Source organism: Grammomys surdaster, unplaced genomic scaffold (assembly GCF_004785775.1).
Source record: "Grammomys surdaster isolate TR1022 unplaced genomic scaffold, NIH_TR_1.0 125846, whole genome shotgun sequence".
Classification (NCBI taxonomy): domain Eukaryota; kingdom Metazoa; phylum Chordata; class Mammalia; order Rodentia; family Muridae; genus Grammomys; species Grammomys surdaster.
The window spans coordinates 1,390,021-1,411,270 of record NW_021620672.1 but is presented as its reverse complement, the minus strand read 5'-3'; the positions used below and the strand labels follow the sequence as shown (position 1 = coordinate 1,411,270).

General features: G+C 44.9%; 1 protein-coding gene across 2 annotated transcripts; it reads left to right on the top strand.

Moving 5' to 3' along the window:
- Positions 1 to 709: 709 nt before the first annotated feature.
- LOC114640606 (nuclear autoantigen Sp-100-like) lies at positions 710 to 20,027 on the top strand. Of its 2 annotated transcripts, XM_028789554.1 has the most exons (6): positions 710 to 775; positions 10,007 to 10,046; positions 10,952 to 11,120; positions 13,134 to 13,214; positions 17,904 to 18,008; positions 18,680 to 20,027. In XM_028789554.1, exons 2-6 carry the CDS (start codon positions 10,008 to 10,010, stop codon positions 18,772 to 18,774), a joined length of 489 nt encoding a protein of 162 aa, XP_028645387.1. In that variant the 5' UTR covers positions 710 to 775; position 10,007; the 3' UTR covers positions 18,775 to 20,027. The 2 variants fall into 2 exon arrangements, with proteins under 2 accessions (XP_028645387.1, XP_028645388.1); XM_028789555.1 differs by lacking the exons at positions 710 to 775; positions 10,007 to 10,046; positions 10,952 to 11,120; positions 13,134 to 13,214 and adding exons at positions 13,370 to 13,774; positions 14,390 to 14,515; positions 14,947 to 15,048.
- Positions 20,028 to 21,250: the final 1,223 nt, after the last annotated feature.

Genomic DNA, 21,250 nt, shown 5'->3' with positions numbered 1-21,250 from the left:
TGTGGTGATTTGAATGAAAATGTCCCTCTCCCACGGGCTTAGGTGATTGAGTGTGAGGTCTCCAGTCTAAGGTGCTGTTTGGGGGAGGATTAGACATGGCGTACCTTGAGGAAGTACATTTCGGAGGGTAAGCTTTGAGGTTTCGAAGTCATACATCATTTCCAGTTCCCTCGCTCTATTCTTGCAGCTAGAGATTCGAGCTCCGTTGTTCCTGTACCATGAATGCCACCGATTGCTACGATTCCCTGCCATGAGGGACTCTTTCCCCCGCTGCAACCGTAAAAGCCCAAATAAACTCTCCTTTACGATGCCTTGCTTGTAGTATTTTATCACAGCAGCAGAACAGTAACTTCTACAGGTCCAGTCTCCAAAATATTTCATTATGTGTAAAGCAAATATCATCAAATCTCCAAAAGTTGGAAAGCAAAATATGATTAAGGTCCAAACTGTTCAGGCTTAAGGCCACTCAACCTGTATTTCTAAAGGCGACTGTGCAGTAACAAAGTGCTACCACCAGAGGACAGGATAGACTTTGCAGAGTCCTGAGAGAGGGAAAAGGGTACTCAAGTTCCCCAGGGAAAGACGCAGCGTGGGGTAGGGGAGGGGGAGGGGAGGTAAATGCAAATTTCACTAAAGTTTTCCCTAAACCCACCCCAGATTGAGGTCCTAGCTTTCGCTCTGCTTTCTGTTCTCTGTACTTGCTATTGACCAGAACTGACGCCCGCCCGCCGGGAGGAAGGCTGAAGTGTCCCCTGCGGATTTCCCCAGACCCAAGGTGGCTAACTGGGGAGGAGGTGGGAGGGCGCTTGGGATGAGGTAAGGGAGAGGATGGAGGGAGGCCTTGACTCCCGGAGGACTCCTTAAGCGAGTCTATGAAATAGTCAGATACCAGACGGGTTAATGCACCACAGAAAGCAAACTTACTAACGAACAAGAGAGCATCCTTTCGGAAGAGAGGGGAGGGGCCGTAGGCAGCCTGTGAAGTGCTTTAGGCGGAAACAAAGGAATAGAAGGGGTAGTAGCTTGAGACAAAGTTTCTCTGAGAGTTGCCTTCATGCTTTCTCTCTTGGCATGAGACACTCATTCTTCTCGGGTGAAACTCCCAGGGAAGCACTGATGTGAGGGAATTCTCTCGAAAGATCTGCCTTTAGGCAAAAGGGAGCTTTCAGAGAAAGCCTCCCTTAGCACATGTTGTTTTTCATTGCTCATCTCAAAGGGTTCCAAAATGGTACATTTGGGCTGCTATGTCCTGTACTCCTTCCTGTAAGAGAGTCAGGACGGGAGGAGCCATTTACCGACCAGCCTCGGGGAACACCCAGTCTTAGGTTATCTCCTCCAGGGCGGGAAGGGATGAGTCTGCTGATTTCCTCTTAATGCCCTGCCCTGCTTCTCTTGGGGTGGAGTGGAGTGGGGTGTGTGTGGAGGGGGGTTGGGAGGTGAGGGGCAGGCAGTGGAGGTGCCACTTGCTATCCCCTGAAGTTGTCTATAGGTATTTGTTTATTTTTATCGCACCAGCATGTAATTTGGGGTGGACCCACTAGTGTTCAGGAAAGAACCCTAGCAATTTCTTCCTTCTAGAGAAAGAGCTAAGGGCTAGAATGAAGGCTTAGCACTTCCTCTTTATCCAAGTTTAATTCCTGGTTTCGTTTTCTATTAAACTGTTAAGTTTCAAAAGTGTACTCAGATCCTGAGTTCCCAGCCCATCCCTCCCCACACCCAGTTGTGGCCTAATCGAGGGAGGAGGGCAGGGACCCCGAAAATCTTTCTTTGCCAATACCTAGCATTATTTTAGGAGCACTGCTTCTTTGTAGAAACTATAATCCGGCAGAACAGAAAGCTGGGGTGATCTGCTAAGACTTTGCTCTGGAGAGTGGGTTCCAGGACAGCCAGGGCTACACAGAGAAACCCTGTCTCAAAAAAAAAAAAAAAAAAAAAAAAAGACTTTGCTCTGACTGGGTCCCGTTTTGCTTTTGTCCAGCTATGTACACTCTGTTAACACTATCCAAAAAGATTACAGAGTCAACACAACTCCTCCTATAGAATTTTCAACAGCCCTTCCCACCAAATTCTGATAGTTTGGGGTTTTTCCCCAGACCAAAATGGAGATGCTGAACCTCAGAGTCATATAGTACTGTAGGGGTCCCTGAGGAGCCAGAACAGTCTTAGAGAAGAATACAGATAGACGGATGAGTCATACTTTCCATCTCTGAAACATTCTTCAAACCTGCAGTTACCAAGATAGTGGGGTGCTCTGGCATGGGGACTAACAAATGGATTGAAGAGAGATAGCCCAGAGGTACATGAGCAGACACAGAGAGTGGGTTTTCAGCAGGACTGTTAAGACAAAACTGAGATGTTTAATGCTTTTGAATTTCATACATAGGTAATATATTTGCATCATTTCCATTCTCCTCTCCCCTTTTCCACTTCACTCCCTTGCAAAGCAGTGGCCTCTTCCTCTTTCGCTATTATTGTTATACTTACGTATGTATGTATGTATGTATGTATGCATGTATGTATGTATGTATGAGTTGCTTTAGTGTCACTCCTTTGTCTATGTGTATATGACCACTTGGAATCAGATGCTCTAAAGGGGGCTCATCCCTCAAATGCAACCTCTTGGCACCTACTAATAGCAATTCTTGATGCAGGGATGGGGAAGAACAATTACACATCTATCCTTTCCAGACAGGGAACCATTGTGGGCCTGGGGCCGTTCAGAGATTTGCCAGTCTCATGTTTTGGTTTTAGTAGAGGTTTTTTATTAAAACAAACAAAACAACAACAACAACAACAACAAAAACCTGACCAGGACCAAACCAGAAAGAGTTCCCCAGGTAAGGCCCTGGCTGTTGTTAGTTCAAGGATTATAAAGGCAAAAAGCATAAAATTGTAATTTGGGGGATCCAAATTAACTCATATCTTGTCTTTCGAGCAGGCAAGGTTTGATTTTGTGACAGCTGTCCAGCAGGTAACTTAGTCATCCAAGCAAGGGTTTCACACAAAAGTGGGATTTAACACTTTTTTTTTTTGTTGTTGTTCTTGTGACTCACTACCTTGTAGAAATATCTGAGGAGATGAAATAGTTTTCTAACAATCAGGTTTTAAGAATAGCTCAACTGCATCAGGAAGTGGTCTATCTCAGTCTAGCTGACAGGATACATTCAAGGTAGGAGCAACTTCCTCACGGCTTATGCAAGCTCAAAACAATTTTGCTTTTATAAGCCTTGCACAGCAAATTTATTCTCTAAACACAATGTTCACCATCATAGATACCATGGCAGACCAAAGTATGGATACCACCAATGTCCAACTTAGTGAACCAACGAGTTTTATTGGGGTTACTTACAGGAACTTGGGTGAGGGGTTATTTACAGGAACAGAAATGACTCAAAGCTGCATCACCATATACCACCCAACAAAGCCAACAGTTTACAAAGCTAGGAATCTGGAACACACTGTACAGCCTGCAAGCAGCTCAAACAGGTTGGGCAATTTCCTTTCCTGGTGCCTCGCTTGGTCTAAACCTCAACCAGGCAGCTCAGTTGGTTTCTGTTTCTTCAAGGAAGCTGTTCTGATTTCAGAATTAATTCTTTGCTGCTTTTCTGCTCTGAGAGTCTTCTTAGCAGCTCGCCTTCACTTCATCTGAGAAGGACTCTGAGCTCTGACTTCTCACTCTGGCAGAGGGGGGCCTAAAGGAACTGGTCGATTTCAGGGACTTTCTGAAGCTGTTGAATTGTTTACCTTCCTGCTTAAGGATCTTACCCTCAAGATGGAATGTCTCAATCTCTGAGGAAACTGTTACACATTATTCCACCCCTCTCTCCTCTTTTTTATATTCTTTCCACCTTGTCTCTTGCAATGATCCCTGAGCATTGGAAGGGATGACTATAGATGTCCACCTATGGCTAATAAACAGGTCATCATGCCACAGTAACAAGTCACTTGTTATCTGGAGCTTCACAAGTAGTTATGAGTTGAAGCTGACGGTGACAGAGCTATGGTGCAAACACACATATTTAGAAGGCGGTTGAGCAGGCACATCCAATCCATCTGGAAAATCCATATAGAAATCGCTCTTCCATTGAGGCCTGTGACCTCCTCCTCAGCTGCGTGTTTTTGTACTGGTGTACACTACCAGATGTGAACTCCCTTTTGTGGAGTGGACCTTAAATCTAACTGGAAGGTTTTACCCATGACAGCCGAGCCACTATTGCACAATCAGGCACATCCTGCTAGAAAGTCAGTGTTTGAAAATGCAGGGACAATAGCCAAGCAGAAGTGTTGGTGACAGTTCCTCACAAACATCCTGTACAGCCCCTTCTGGTACTACAGAAGGCAACCAGCAGGATGTGAATTTCCAGTTATGTCACAGCTGAATTTCTCACCCTTTAGTCAAAGCACAAACATGTAGTATCTTCAGCAATAAGCCCTAGTGTTTCAGCATGGTATACAGCCAACTGCAGTAGCAATAGCCTATATAATTTGAGGACCCCCGGGGGCTTCTCTGGCCAACCACTCACAGGGAGGTAACCCATCCTGGGCCCCAGGATTTTCATTCCCTTCCCACCTGTGCATGGTACTTTTTGGCTTTAAACTCTTCAGCTGATGGTTTAGTCACTGAGCATTTGCTCAGTGGCGTTAAAGGATGTTGGCCCTAGGACAGCCTGCATGGCACTGGTACTGTGGCTTGCAGACACCACATTTCACTATTGTAAGTATGTGTGTCACCTTTGTAGGGTTTGGTTCTGGGCTACACCAAAAGGAGTTTGGCTTTAATCTATACCTTTATCAGATAAGCTATTTTTAGTCATTATAGGTAGAGCAAGTTATGGATTCTGCAAATGTTACAGCTCTGAGGGAAAAGGCCTTGAAGGGACTCTAGCCAGCCTGAGCCTGGCAAACATGGCTCTGGCAGGCCTTGCCCTTCTCCCCCGTTCCCTCTGCCTAAAACCATAAGATTATGAAAGACTCCTCCAAGAAAGAACCTGAAGGGACGTGGACCCAAAAGTACTCCAAAGACCGTCTTGCTGCAAACTGGCACGAGGCAGGTTTATTATCAGAGCTCCGGGCCGATACGTGCCTCACGCAGGAGGTAGAGGAATTGACTTCGAGGCCCAAAAGCTTAGGGTTAATATAGGCAAAGGGGGGAGGGGGTCGGGGGGGAGGGAGGGGGTTGTGGCACAGTCACACACAATTGGTTGCTTCAAATGTCTGCAATGTGTGTAAACAGATCCCAGGCAGAGGTTTGACTAATCTCACAAGAACAGTCCCTGGTCCCTGTGGCCTTGGGACCCAGTATGAATGCTTATCTGAGTCAACAGACCATCTGGCTGAATTTAATTTGCAAGTCTTTGAGACCTCTGGTGGAGTTTTTCCAGAGGAGGCTAAGTCAAACATCACGGAAACACTCAATTGACCTTTGTTTCTTTAGCTCTGCTTCCCTTGCAAAGGCAGCTTTGGTTTAGCAAGCTAGCTGACCTGCAATTTTAACTACCTGTATCTGAACCAAGGCTCTCTGCTATACCATTGATCCCAACTAACCCAAAATTCCTTTTCATTTACATTCCTGAAACTAGCTACCAAGGTATATTCCCATATTTGGCCACTTCCTCCTCCTGAGGCTGACTACCAAGGTCTAGCTATCAAAGTATTGGAAGTCCAGCAATCAAAAGCCCGCTTTGGCTCACCTAATTAACATGCCCAGTAAAAATTAAGCACCTCATCTTAACATGGGGTTTCCCTTTTACCACTATAAAACTGCCAGTTTTCTATGGACCACATCTGTCTCCTTTCTGTCCAGAGACAGCCCTTTCTCCCTTGTTCCCTTCCTGCCTTCCCCTCATCTTCTGTCTCCTGTCTTTTGCCTCTTATTCCCTGCCCTTTATCTCTCTGGGGAAAATAAATCTTTGTGCTGAGAAGCTCGTCTTGGGGGTCCTGAGCCCATACTGACCCCGAGCCCTTCAGTCTTCCCCCAGTGGAAGCATTACAGCTCCGAGAGGCATGGTATCGTGGTGGTTGAGAGCCAAGGATACCACAGAGTGCCGCTGCACAACAGACCACAAGAGACTCACTGGGAGAGACACAAGAAGGGGCTGCCTCTGCTCAGCTGAGAAGCAGCAGGAGAATTGACCAGAGACACGCTTAGGTAGGGTTTCTTGGGAGAGGTGTTTTCCAGGGTAGAGATTTCCAGGGTGAGGAGTGGTGAGGGTTCAAGCCCAGCCAAGGGTTTGGTGGGATTTGCTAAGTTTTTCACCTGGAGGTGGGCTTGGACCTTTTACCCTACAGATTCCTCCATTGTAATATTTTATATAGCTCTCACAGTTGCTGTTCTAGTGCTGGGTAATGGCTTCTGCTCTTTTCATTGAGCGAGGCCAAACGCTATTCACTTGTACAGTTGCTTTCGTCATAGGCCCCAGCTATATAGCCTTCTGAACTCCTGGTGTCTTCAGACAGGAAGGGATACTGTCTACACAGCGGTTTATCCTGTCCTACAAGGATCTTAGCTGGCTCAAAAGCCTCTTGAGCCTTTATGTCTCAATCCTGTATTATACTCTTCTTTATCAAGTTATACAGAGAATGGGCAGCTTGGGCCAGGTGAGGCACGGAAATCTGCGAATATCCCAGAGTCCCCCAAATCCCTGTAGCTTCTTCACATTTACAAGCACAGGTTGTAGCGGATTTTGCTAATAATACTTTTTTTTTTTTGGTTTGTTTTTTTGAGACAGGGTTTCTCTGTGTAGTCCTGGCTGTCCTGGAACTCACTCTGTAGACCAGGCTAGCCTCGAACTCTCCAACTCAGAAATCCACCTGCCTCTGCCTCCCAAGTGCTGGGATTAAAGGCGTGTGCCACCACTGCCCGGCGAGATTTTTACTTACTAACTCATAGCTTCTGGGAGTGCCTTTATCCATCTACACAGGGTGCTCTATGCGGGGCCGCAGTGGTGGAGGTCCCATAGGCTTTCCATACTGGCGTGGGTCCCACATACACGAGAAGGTCTAGGGTTCCACGCTGGAAGCTTTGGTGACATCAGGCCCCAATGATACGAGAAAGTACTTAGATCCAAAAGGGTTTATTTTCATGGTGGATGTATTTGGATGTACGCCCCTGAAACTCAGGCCAGACCTGAGTTAAATAGGGAGGGAGAAAGGGGGAGGATCTGGGGAAGAATGCTTAATTTGCTCTGCCCTCTGGCCTTCATTAGTATGTAAATCCCTAGGGCCTGAGGCCTATAGTCACACCCTTTACCTGTGCACTTTGGGAGGGGCTGTAATGGCCTATGTGACTGAACAATGTAGGTTCATGGAGCAGTCTGCTTTTCAGGACCCTGGGTTCTGGGGATGTGGCTGATCACCAGTCATTTCTCCCTTGGAGTCTCGGGGTTCCAGTCCCATGCCTAGCCATGAACCAAGGTACCCTTATGCAGTCCCACAGTGCTCTGTCCAAATAACTTAATTTTTTATTAGTTTAACAAGTACTGGTTTCATAGTCTTCTTCCATACACAGTTTTAGTTGACTCTCCCTCTACCCATCTCCTTTCCCCACCTCCTTGCCCCATCTCTCCACTTACACTTTTCCAACCCCAGAATCCCCTTCCAGTTTTAACTCACATTGTTCTACACACACAGACACTCAACACACTGTAATCCCTCCCCCTTTCTTCTGGTTTCCATTCTGTCCTTAACACACAGTCGCTCCCACATAAATGCATCTTATAAACATTAGAAACTAGGATCTACTTTGTCTTAGGGTTTTGAAGAGACACCATGACATGGCAATTGTTACAGAAGCAAAGCATTTAGTTGGGGCTGGCTTACAGTTTCAGAGGCTTAGTCCATTGTTGTCATGGTGGGAAGTACGGCAGCATGTGGGGGGACGTGGTGTTGGAGAGGGAGCTGAGAGTTCTACATCTTGATCTGCAGACCGCAGAATGTGTACCACACTGGTCATACCTTGAGCATAGGAGACCTCAAAGCCCACCTCCACAGTGACTCACTTCCTCCAACAAGACTGCACCTACTCCAACCAGGCCACACCTCCTAATAGTGCCACTCCCTACAGCCAAGCATTCACACACAGAAGTCTATGGAGACTATTCCTATTCAAACCACCATAACAACTAGGTGAGAACATGCAGCGTTTGTCTTTCCAAGGCTGAGTTACCACACAATATAATACTTTCCATTTTTATTCACTTCCTCTCAAAGCTCACAGTTCCAGCTTTATAGCTGAGTAAAATTCCATTGTATGCATCTACTGTATTTCATGATCCATTTAAAAATTTAAAAAGTCTTAAAAACAAATCAAAACAGGGTATTTGTCATCCACGCTGGCCTTGAACTCATAGCTCCTCTGCTTCAACCTCCTCAGTGCAAAGAATCGCATGTGTGTATCACCGTGTCTGGCTGGTGATCTTCATTTAGTATTTCCACATGATTTTTGATAGATTTATCTTTATCAGTAATGGTTTTTGATACCTTTGGAAATGACTTTTCTATTTTTATTTCAACTTGTTGCTTGTTCGTATTTAAATATAGGATGGATTTTAGCATATTGGTGTTGAATCCAGATACTTTGCTGAAATTGCTAATTAAGTTTGCTTAAAATTATTTTAGCTTTTCTAAGTATATGGTCCCCTGAAAACAATGATAGTTATAGTTATTTATTTTCTTTCATCCTCTTTCTCCTCTTCCTTTGCCTTCTTTTGAGACAGGATTTCTCCATGTGGTCCTGACTGTCCTGGAACTTGACCTATAGACCAGCCTGGCCTCGAACTCAGAGATTTGCCTACCTTTGTCTCAGAAGTGCTGGGATTAAAGGGATGCACACCCTGACTGGCTAGTTATTTCTTTTAAGGCTAATTTAGAAATTTCTTTTTCTTACCTATTGTGTTGGCTGGGCTTTCCAATCCACATTGAATGGGAATGGTGAGTGTACCTGTGTCTTGTACTCAGCTTGAGTGGGAAAATATTTAATAGTTTGCTTCCAGGTTTAATGCTTGTCACAGGATTTTGTTTTTAGGAATGCCTACATATTTAATTAAATCAATCCATTTATTTTCTATTATTTTAGTTTTCTGAGAGTTAAAATAATGAACAAATGTTTAATTTAATCAACTATCTTTTCTGGGACTTCTGAAGTTAACATTTTTTTTAATACCATTATTTCTGTCAGTGTGGTGATGTAATCCTTGATTTTTTTTCTTTTTAAATGTTTTTTAACTTTTATTTTATATGCATTGGTGTTTTTCCTGTATGTCTGTCTGTGTGAGGGTGTCAAACCTCTGAAGCTGGAGTCGGAGACAGTTGTGAGCTGCCATCTGGGTGCTGGGAGTTGAACCTGGGTCCTCTGGAAGAGCAGACAGTGCTCGTAACCACTGTGCCATCTCCAGACCCCTAGTCCTTGAATGTTAGATGTTAAATATGTCATGTCTTGCATTCCTGGAAAAGGTCCTCCTTAGTTATGTGTTATGCCTTGTGAATGTGTCTGGATTGGATTCACTGTTTTGTTTTTGTGTTTCCAGGCTAAATCTGCAAAAGATACTGACAAGTTACTTTTTTTTTTTTTTGGTTTGGTTTTTCGAGACAGGGTTTCTCTGTATAGCCCTGGCTGTCCTGGAACTCACTCTGTAGACCAGGCTAGCCTCGAACTCTCAAACTCAGAAATCCGCCTGCCTCTGCCTCCTGAGTGCTGGGATTAAAGGCGTGCGCCACCACCGAACGGCTTTTATTTTATTTTACAAATTTGAGTGTCAAGATTTTTCTATCCTTTTATAGCAAGTTGGGAAGTCTTTCTTTTCCTCTTCTTCCTCTTCCTCCTCCTTTCTTCCTCTTCTTCTCCTCTTTGTTTACCGGCAGAGTTTATTTGAGTTTGGTAGTTTATTTTGTTTTAAACCATATGTGTGAAGTCATTTGGGCCTGGATTTCTTTGGTGGGAGAGACTGGGAAATGTGCTATGAAATCCTCATGTTTATTTTCTCACCGTGTTCTCTCCTCTCCATCTTAGCATGTTTGGAGTGATCCAGAAAGAGGAACGTTTTAATGAGGTATTTTTAAAGTACTTCAAGGAAAACAAAATAGAGATAGCCCATGCAATCACCAAGCTATTTCCTTTCCTAGAAAGTCTAAGGGACCGCTCCTTCATCACAGACAAAATCTACGCTGTAAGTGACATGTGTTCATCACCCCATCGCAACCGAGCCTGTTAACTGGTATTTTTGCCATCCTGGATGCTAGGGTTCTCTAGCTGGCTAAAAAGCCTGGTACGCCTTTTGTGGGAACACCCTTTGATGTTTGTTAACTATTCTATCATGTACAAGGTAACGAGCCACTTCTGCTCCTAACTGAAGGCACTGTGGTTGAATTGCAACAAGGCTCGGATGTAAAGCTACTGAGTAGCATTTGCTGTGTTCTAATATCCTCCTTATCACCGCGCCCCTCTCCCCCCATGTACACACACACAAAAAAAAAAATGAAAGAAGAAATTGTTTAGTCCCACTGACAGATACTGATTAGTGACTTACAATAAAGCAAAGTTAAAATAATGAAAGAATGAGACTATTACCAGGGTCTAAGGTTTGTCAATGATTTATAGGAAAGCAGAGACAGGAATTGATGGGAAAAAGTAGATTGACTTTAATTCTGGGCAGAATCCCCAGTTTACTGAGAAAGAAACTTCAATCTTTCCTCATTCTGCCAATGTTACAATCTGTTTATGAAATGCAGACCAGGAGATATTCATCTGTAAGTTCAGCTGGGAGCTCATGTTATGAGGACTGAGAAATGAATCTTTCTCCTGGACCAGTTTCTGCTCTGGCTGCAGGGCTCCCAGCATGGGATTTCCCAGAGAGACTAGAATCCACAGGTCCCCCAGGACAGTATTTCAGGATAACGTCTACCTGTGTCCGATGAAACTAGGCTTTGACACTCTCTCTGCTGAACTTTTTAAAAGGATTCTTATGAAGCCTGTAGGAACTTGGTTCCCATAGAGAAAGTGGTGTACAACGTTCTCAGTCACCTGGAGAAGTTATCTGATCCATCGTTTCTATGGGCTCTGTTTAACAGAGTGAACCTGAAGGAATATCCTGCTTTAAGAGAGATTCGTAAAAACTTGGAAACTGGTAATTTCTTCTCTCACCTCCCTTTTGCAATGAAATTCTATCTTAATTTTTTTTTTATTATTTGACAGTCTCATACATGTATACAATGTCTCTAGTTCTAAACTGACCCTGACTCCATCAAATCACCCCCACCCCCCCCCCCCCTATGTCCCTTTACACTTCCATGTTCTTCACCGTCGTTTTTGTTTCCATCTTCTTCCTCCTCCTCCTCCTCTGTTTTATAACCGATTGGGTTTAAAAACTGCCCATATGTGCATAGTTAGGTATGGGGCATCCACTGAAGTGTGAACAACCTACCAGCAACCACGGCCCTCCCCCCCCCCCCCCACACCTCAAGGAAAAAAACGACTCTCCCAGCAACCATTCCTGCCAATAGTAACTCAGCTAAGGGTGGAGCTTCGTGAGTCCCGCCCCACCAGTGCTGACAAGCTGATTGGCTCGCTCTTATGCAGCTCTTGTAAGGCAATCGCAGCTGCTCTGTGTTTGTGAACTCGGCAGTTATATATAATATCCAGAAGGTAGTGCTTTATAGCTGTCTGTCATCCCCATCTGCCAGCTCTTAAATTTTTTCTGCCCCCTCTTTAACGTTCCCCGAGACTTAGGGTGAGGGATTGAAATAAATGTCCTACTTAAATACAACTATTTTCATTCATTTAATCTTTATAGCTAAATTGCTCACTGTGTGCCATTGCCTGAACCGGGTGTTGTGGACATAACGGGTAATGCTCTGTCTCACCTTGTGAGCGGTCTCTCGGGTTCTTTCCATGAAGTCTTGGCATTTCTTTCAAGCTAACTGTCTTCACTCCCAATTTAGCTCTCGAAGCCCCTTCTTACTGCTTGGGCCTGGACTGCCCTGGGGAGGTCTGTGGCTCTTTCCTGTGCTCTCTGCTCATCCTTCTCCCAAGGAGGCTCAGGCTCCCCTCTTTGCTGGCCCCATCTTTGATGCTCTTGACCTTTAACAACAACAACAAACTTATGTGGGTCTATGACCTTATTCACTCTACTCCAGAGAGAATCCCTGTTTTTTTTCCCAGAGGTTTGTGCAACCCACGGGACACCCCTTCCCTTGAACTGAAATAAGATTCCATTACACTTAATTGAACAAACTAAGTATTCCCCCACCCCCACCCCCCGGGACCTAGGACCTTGCACTTGCTAGATAAGCTCTCTACCACCGAGCTAAGTCCCCAAACCCCAATTAATTACTTTTTTTTTAAAATGATGTCTCCACTGTATCATCGTCCTTAAAACCTAAGAGAGGAGCTGGAGAGACAACTTAGCAGCTAAGAGCACCTGCTATTCTTGCAGAGAACCTGAGTTTGACTTCTAGCACCTACATTGTGTTGTTCACAATCAGAGTCAATACCCTCTTCTGCCTCCACAGGGACCTATACTCATGAGCACACAGCACATACTGACAAGAAAATACATAAACTTTAATAAAGACAAAACAAAAACCCAAGCCCCCCAGATCTCAAGTTCATTGTCTACAGCAGTGGTTCGCAACCTTCCTAATGCTGCAACCCTTTAGTACAGTCCCTCATGTTGTGCTGAGCCCCTAACTATAGAACTATTTTGTTGCTATTTTTTAACTGTAATTTTGCTACTGTTATGAATAAGACCATCAGTAACGTAAATATCTGTGTTTTTTGATGGTCTTAGGGGACCCTTATGAAAGGGTCATTCAACTCCAAAGGGGTCATGACCCACAGGTTGAGAACTACTGGTGTACTTTTTCCATGATCTTGTTTTGCTTTCTCCTCTCAGCTGCCCTGTAGGAAGGGACAAACTATATCCAGCTGCCCTGTAGGAAGGGACAAACTATATCTAGCCATAAAAGCCGTCAATATCCAGAGTGACCCAAGGACTTGAACGTCCCACTAGACTACGAAAACTCACAGAGGTTCCATCTGTGTGATTGTTTCCACTGGACTCCAGCCCCACTGTCCAGGGCTTGAGGGGATGTTCTTGTCACTGACTTGCAGGGACTAATGCCTTTCTCCCTCTGCTCAGAGCTACAGGATGGATACTTTCCCCAGAAAAGTAAACAGGAAGAAAAGAAACTTGCCACCGTGCAGCCAAGTTATGAGCAAGGTACTTAGAACTGGGCGAAATTTTTGGTTAACCAAGAGGAAAAAGAAACATGGACACCAGAGCTACAGTGGTGGGGGGTCGGGGGTGGGGGCGGAGGATGGGGGATGGGGAGTGAGAGTGGGGGATGGGCAATGCTGTGCAGAGAACTCCGAAGAGAGGTAGATGGTTGCTGATTGAAAAAAAAAACCTATGTATTTTATTTAATGTGTATGAATGTTTCTACTTGCATGTCTCTACACTGGGTGCCTGCCTGTTACCCACAGAGGTCAGAAGAAGGGGTCAGAGCCCCTGCAGCTGGAGTTATGGACGATTGGGAGCCCTCATGCTGGTGTTAGGAACTGAACCTGGGCCCTCTACAGAAGCGTCAAGTGATTTTAACCACTGAGCCATCGCTTCAGCTGCTCAAGTCAGAAATGAGCTGCTGGGGCTGAGACACTTTCTGTTCCGTCACAGGGAAAGTAGATTGTGTTAAGGAGTCTTTAACAGAGAGCTTAGGCGGGCTCGGAACTGTGGGTCAACGATGAACAGCATCGGAGAAGGGACATTTGGTGATAGCCAAGGTGATTGGTAAATCTGGATCTGGGGGTTTTTGTTCAAGAGTAGAAATAGAGGCTGGGGCACAGCAGTCAAGGAAAAACAGAGTCAGTGAAGAATGAGCTGTAAAGTTCCACTGGAGAGACAGGACAGATGGAAGTTGGGTGACCCTCAAAGCCGGTGAAACCAAAATGTACCAACATCTCCTTGTGGGAGAAGCCGAGGTGCTTACAGATGGGTTCCTGATGGAAGCTGAGGAGAAAGAGAGGGACGAGGAAGACATGAGTGAGCAGGCTTACTGGATGCCAGCTGAGGTCCTCAAACGGTTGTGCTTTCTCCCGAGGTGTAGCTCCTTGTAGCTTCTAACACCCAAGCTTAGAACGGCCATGTTTTCCAGACATGGTTCCTGGGACACCTCTCTTTTTCTGTCTCTTGGATTTCCAGTAAACCTAATACCTTCCAGCTCTAAAAGGAGGAGAGGTTAGACCAGACCTCTTGCCTACAGCTGTGTGAGAGACAAGGATCAGGTTGACTCTCACCTTTAAAAATTACTTTGTTATTTTTATTATTGTGTGGGGGGGGACACCAGTGTGTCGAAGTGTGAAGCAAGTACTTTACCCCCTGGGCCATCATATTGTAAGAGTCTGAAATCGCTGAAGGAAGACACCCAGACTCAGACAGTATGCAAAAACAAAGAGCATTTATTCTGCAGACACAACCAACATGTGGGGGTCAACTATTCTCTAAAATGGAAACCCCAGACAAAGGTACGCAATTCTTCTTATAGAGAACCAGGGGAACTCTCTAGAAGGATTATGTAATCTAAAATTTCACTGGTGGGTGCTGGGGGGGTGTCACAGGTGGTCTGCATCTCTGTGTCATGAACCTTTAACCGTAGAATGAGATGGGGCTGCCCAGCACATACGGCCCATTCTGAGATAAGGTATTTTCTCATTTTGTGGTTATCCCCAGGCTGTTCTTTGGGAGGGGATTTTGTGATCTTGTTCTGGATTTTATGATCTGTTCTTAGGGCTGGTGTCTTATGACTTAGTTTCTGGGACTTACGGTCTGTTCCTGAAGCTGGTGCCTTAAGGCCTTTTCCTGAAATCAGTCTCGGTTCTTAAATGGAAACAAATGGGGTTTATGTTGCCCTTTCAATACAAGCCCAATCTCACGTTATAAATGATTTGTGTTTTAGACCATTCTGTGGAGGGAGGAGATATCTGTCTTCTGCTCCTCTACCCCTCTCCCTTTCACACGCCTGAGCCACCCTCAAGCTGCGTGCTAAGATGTGACAGAGGCAAGTCAGTCGAGGCCTGGGAGATGCTAGAGGTTCATTATCCGTCATTAGGGATCTTCTCGCTTGCATGGCTTTAGAGGAGACTATCTCCTCAAATCTGACCCCTTTAGTCTCTTGCTTGCTGGCTTGCCTGCTTGGTGCTGTCATCCAGGCTGTAGGTAAGGGACAAAGGGGACCCTTGTGCCTTGGGTGAGACCACGTAGAGGCTGAGGATATAGCACGGGTAGATGAACCGTCACGTAGTGAGCTAGAGAGGTGATCTCAGCCTTGCCTTACCCTCCCAGCTCAGCAGACATCGGGATGGAGAGGATCATTATACTGGGTGGTTAAAGTCACCACGGAGGCATGGGGATGTGTGTGACTCTCAGACTTGCATGTAAGAAAGATCACAGTGGAAGATCTCTAGGAGGACGAACAGGGGGAGGGTAATCAATGAGTGAGATAGAACAGGAAGAGTCCCTCCTTGCTCTAAAGTATGTGTGGGTGTGTTTCCTGGTCACCCTTGTTTCTTGAATACAGGATGTGTTTATGCATGGTGCTGAAACCACCTGGGCGGGGAAGCAGGGTTCGTAACATCCAGACCTTTGACTGACAGCTCCACCCTACAGTGAGCCTAAACAAACATGTTACACTAGTCTGCAAGTAGGATTCAGGGCCAGGCATCACTACTGCTGGCCTCTGTACCAGGCAGGGCTGTCATCCTGGCAGCTACATGTGCTCCAGTGTCTGTGGCTGCTGGGGCGACCCTTATTGCCATAACAACCGTAAGGGCTCCTTCATTCAAGAATCTGCCTCTTCAGTCCATCTTGAGTAGCCAACTGCTGTAGCCACTTAAGCAACTGCCATCACAACCTCCCAGCCTGGCAACTTACGATGCTGTTGCCAAGGCAACCTCTGCAAACAGCTGCTGAGATGCTTCAGGGGCAGGAGGACAGACAGGTGGCCAGCCTCCCTGCTGACTTGAGGTAGATTTTCCTGTAGCCTACTGGGGTGGTGAGCACAGACTGCTCTCTCAGCTTAGGAATCTCAAGTGTGGTGCACCAAACTATGCTGAGCCTTTTCATCACAAACCTTCCCCCTTCAACCTCTGTTCTCCTTCTTTGCTAATGTGGGTACATGTTCAGGTCTTCAAGCAGTAAGCCCAGGAATTCTTTTGAGTCCTTTTTTCCCTTAGCCTCCAGGCCCACTGTGGGAAGTGACCTGGTTTGACTAATATCATAAGATCTGTCTCATGGGCTGGAGAGATGGCTCAGAGGTTAAGAGCACTGACTGCTCTTCCAGAGGTCCCGAGTTCAATTCCCAGCAACCACATGGTGGCTCACAACCATCTGTAATGGGATCCAGTGCCCTCTTCTGATGTGTCTGAAGACAGCAACAATGAACTCAAATACATAAAATAAATAAATAAAACTTATAAAAAAGATCTGTCCCATAATAGCACTAATTCTTTACCCTGAAATTTGGACATGCATGTTGGTACGATGATATTGCTGGTGTGTTTATGTGGGAAACTTCAAAGCCAGCAAGATGGTGCAGTAGGAAAAGGGACTTGCCATTAAACCTGATGACCTGCGTCCATTTCCTGGAACTCACATGCTGAAAATTGAGAACTGACTCCAGAAAGTTGTCCTCTGACCTTCACAAGTGCACCATGGCATGCTTTCTCTGTCTCTGTCTCTGTCTCTGTCTCTGACTCTGTCTCTGTCTCTCTTTACACACACATATACACACACCCCACAGAATTAACAAAATTCTGAAAATAAAAACAATTGGAAGAGTTGCATTTATGCAGATAGTTTGTCTCTCAGTATCCACGGGGAATTAAATCGTCTTCACTGATACCCGAACCCACAGATGTAACCTACGCAGATGTCCACATCTTCAGTGTAACCTACGTAGATGTCCACATCTTCAGTGTAACCTACACAGATGTCCACATCTGCAGTGTAACCTACACAGATGTCCACATCTGCAGTGTAACCTACACAGATGTCCACATCTTCAGTGTAACCTACACAGATGTCCACACCTTTAGTGTAACCTAAACATCTCCTTTGTTTACTTTCAGTCGATTTTAGCTTGCTCATAATATGTAAGCAATTATTCATCATTGAGAACTTCATGTCTTTTCTGTTTGTTTGTTGTTTCGAGATGGGTTTCTCTGTGTACCCCTGGTTGTCCTGGAACTCGCTCTAGACCAGGCTAGCCTTGAAATCAGAGATCCGCCTGCCTCTGCCTCCCAAGTGCTGAGACTAAAGGTGTGTGCCACCGATGCCTGACAGAAAAACTTTAGGTCTTAATAGAGTTAAAAATTAAGTTAATTATGTTAAAGAATGCAAACTTAAGCTGAGATAATTATCAGTTGGTAAATGATAGTAAAGGAAGGGCAAAAGAGAAACCAGAAAAGATAGAGTCAAGGGAGTAAAGAACTTGAAGGCTGAAGAGAAGAAGGTGCATTGTAGGGCAAGTTATAAAGCTAAGAGGGAAAGGATCATTCATTCATTCATTCATTCATTCATTCATTCCTTTCTTCCTTCCTTCCCTCCTTCCTTCCTTCCCTTCTTCTCTCCCCCACTCTCTTCCCACTCTCTTTCCTTCTTTGAAACAAAGTCTTATTATATGTAGACCTTTTGGCCTTGAACTCATGATTGACCCCTCGTGTCTCAACTTTCCAAGTGCTGGGATCACAGGTGTGAGACATCACACCTGGCTAATGTGGCAAAGGTTTATCACTATACTTGTCTTCTGCAGTCAAGTGTCAGGGGGGAAAGAACAGAACATCGTCAGTTTGTTCTAAGGGAGTGGATGAGAACTCTTAAAGCAATATTCTCTCTCTCTCTTTTTTTTTTTTTCAGAGACAAACCTATGTACCCATGAAAACTGGACGCAGCCCTGTTTTGTGAAACAAGAGAACCCACAGGAGTCAGAAACACTGCAGAACCAAGCCAATGAAGTCATTGGTAAGGATAACTTATGAAGCCCATGATGATAGGTGACCCTTGTAAGTTAGAGTAGAGGTGACTGACTGAGCCTATGCTTAGAGTCCAGCTCCATGGCTCTGGGAGCCCCAGATGGATGCAGGAGCCATGGACTCTGGCATTGCTTTGACTGGGAAAGCAGGTAGGCAATGGGAAAGCTTTAAGACATCCGACAGGGAATAGCCACAAGGAGATATAGTAGACAAGGAAGCCAAGTGTGTGTGTGTGTGTGTGTATGTTCATGTGTGTGTATGCACGTGTGCAAGTTCATGTGGGTGCATGTGTGTGTGTGTAGTGAGGGATGGGGGAGGAGACAAGACAAGCAGAAGCAGAAAGCACCGGAGATCCATAGAGTGAGAGAGAAGAAAGAGTTAGGAGCCTGCAGAGGCAGAGAAATAAGCAGAGGCAGTAGGAAGCAGGAGGAAGAGTTAAAAAGATGGAGAAATGACAGGCAAAGTTTTGAGACATCCAAAGCCAGGGTGATGTCTCTCAAAGAAGAACACTCAGGAGAGACCAACTATGGCAGGAGCATTGCTACCTAAGCATTACTCAAGCTTCTGGATCTTTCCTGGTGTCTGCATTCTGGGGTTCTAGTTGAATCTGCTTTCTGGTCATTCATGGAGAGCCCTAAGGGGTTTTGTCTTGCTGTGCAGTGATTAGCAGTGAGAGCTCAGAGAGCAGTGATGAGGACAAGGAGGACCAAAACCTGGGCACCGGGACTCAAGAGGCAGATGGACAAAGAGGCTGAGGACTCTGTCCCCCAGGCTCCAAAACACAGAGCCTTCCTCAGGATCTCACACCTCCTGTGTCTGGACTAATCGCTCTTGGAGGACATCGAGGAGTCCAGAGGCTCAGTCTCTGCACCTTACGTTTTCTGACACTTGGGAAGATGTGGAGAGTGTAACAAGGTCCCAGATCTTAGCACAGCTGACTCTATGCTGGAAGAGTCATTCAGGCTCTAAGACTCAGTACCACCTGCCAAAATGAAAATAAACCCAATCCACCATGATTCTGGGAAGGTCTCTAAATACACTTGCTTTTTGGCTTCTGTAGTTCTGCTTCTGGCTAACTGTTCTTATTAACTGGAGTATGTGAACCCCAGTTTTTGTGCTTAAAATCTCATCCTGAGAAAGACTTGGGGCTACCCTGGGATCCTGAACATCCATTCCTTGGCTGGCTAAGAAAGACTTTCAGTCAGCTTAAATCCATGTCCCAGCAGCCTTCTCTGGTGGATAGTCTCTCTGACCTACAACAGAGAGGTCAGAAAATATTCTCCAACTTTGTTAATATACTGATGGCAGAGTAAAATGAAAATGGTTTATTTACAAGTTTTGTTTTATTTTTCTCTTTCACATAACCATGCCTATCTGAAGCATAAAAAATATTTGGCCTTTATCCCTATTTCTTTGCATAGAGCTCTCAGTGTTCAGTATATATATATAATTTTATTATTTAATATTATATATATTATATAGCTGTGAATATATAAAAGGATGAGACAGCAGGCCAGCCTGGGCTACAAAGTGATATCACTGGGAGTCTCTGTCTGGATCAGGTGTTTCCAGGTATGTTGTTCAAAGACTTAAAGAAGCATAAACAAATAGTACAGTATAAAGAAACAAAGCAGAAAGTATAGAATAGATATACACTAAGAAAGTATTGGACCCTGAGCACGAATCTCTTCTACAGCATCTAACCACTGCCCAGGGCATTCTCGTGTGGGTCAAGGAGAAGCTGGCTGTAGCCAATCATGGTTGCTGGAAGCTACAGGTCAGCATAATCAGTTAGTATGTTAAGACAAGTGTGTATCTTGATGTAGGTGAGAGTCCCTGGTTGATGAGTGAGTTGTTGGGAAAGGGCTGTACGAATGTATCTCAATGCAAGTGGAGTCCCTAGGTTGCTAACCGATCCTATGCCTACCTCAGTGAGACCCTGTCTCAAAACAACACAAACCAAACAAAAACAATAAAATAAAAGAAAGAGTTTTCTTTGAAAATCAGACCACATGGCTGGAGTAGATCGTTCATTAGCTGGTTTGATGTGGGGTTTTTGAGAGCGGTGGAGGCTTTCTCAATGCTTGGTAAGATTAACTCTTAGAACTTGGGGGGCTGGTGATTGATTGTCACCAAGGTCACCCTAAGCCCCTGGCTTCTGAGTTCATTGTCTCACTCCCTAGGAAAACAAGGAAATACAGGTAAGGAATGAGCCAAGCAAATGGAGCTTATTAAGGAAACGTGAGAAATAACTGCCTGTGTTAGCGAGAACCTGATGGATAAAGACGTGGTTACTGGGATGGGCACTCTCTGAGCATACTTGGCTCTGGACCAGTGAGTGGCTGACACCCTCACCGGGTGCCTCTCAACCCAACCAGAGAAACAATCATCCAGTCAAGGGAGCAGGCATCATGATGCTTACCTTTGTCCACTCTGACAACTCATTTTGTAGGCTGTTGATGGGACCACTTTCTGCCGTCACCAAATTATGATCAGCTGTGGGGCCCTACCCTTATTTCCTGTAGTGTTAACTCCTATCTCATTATGTCCTCTTAAAGAAAGACTGGGTATTTTTACCCAGATTGCTGAATGTGATGGCTGTTCTTGATAGTCTGCTTGACTAAGTCTGGAATTAACTAAAATCTAAATGTACACAGGTACACCTGTGAGGGACTTTTTTTCTTAGTTAAATCATTTGAAGGGGGAAGACCCATTCATTCATTCATTCATTCATTCATTTTATGTGCATTGGTGTTTCCCCTGCATGAATGTCTGTGTGAAGGTGTCAGATTTTGGAGTTACACACACTAGTGAGCTGCCATGTGGGTGCATGGAATTGAACCCATATCGTCTCTAGAGCAGTCAGTGCTCCTAACTGCTAGTTTTGTTTTTCCTGGGGTTGAATGAGTGAGTTTATTAAGTATATATCAAACCAAAGTAAAAGAATAAATAGCAAGTAATAGACAGACAGACAGATGAGATAGGTAAGCAAAACATCATCTCTTGGATGTTTAAAGAGCCAGCAGAAATAGACTGCAGAAGCCCCGTTGAGACAGTCATTTGGAAGTTCCACACAGAATCCAGGGCAGAGCAGGATTCCTCCAGGGCAGGCTTCAAGGTAAAAGAACAGAGAGCAACAGTGTAGGATATGATATCTCCTGAATAATTTAATGAATTATGGAAGAAACAAACCTGTTTAGCCATCAATAGAGTGAAGGAATGTTCAATTTT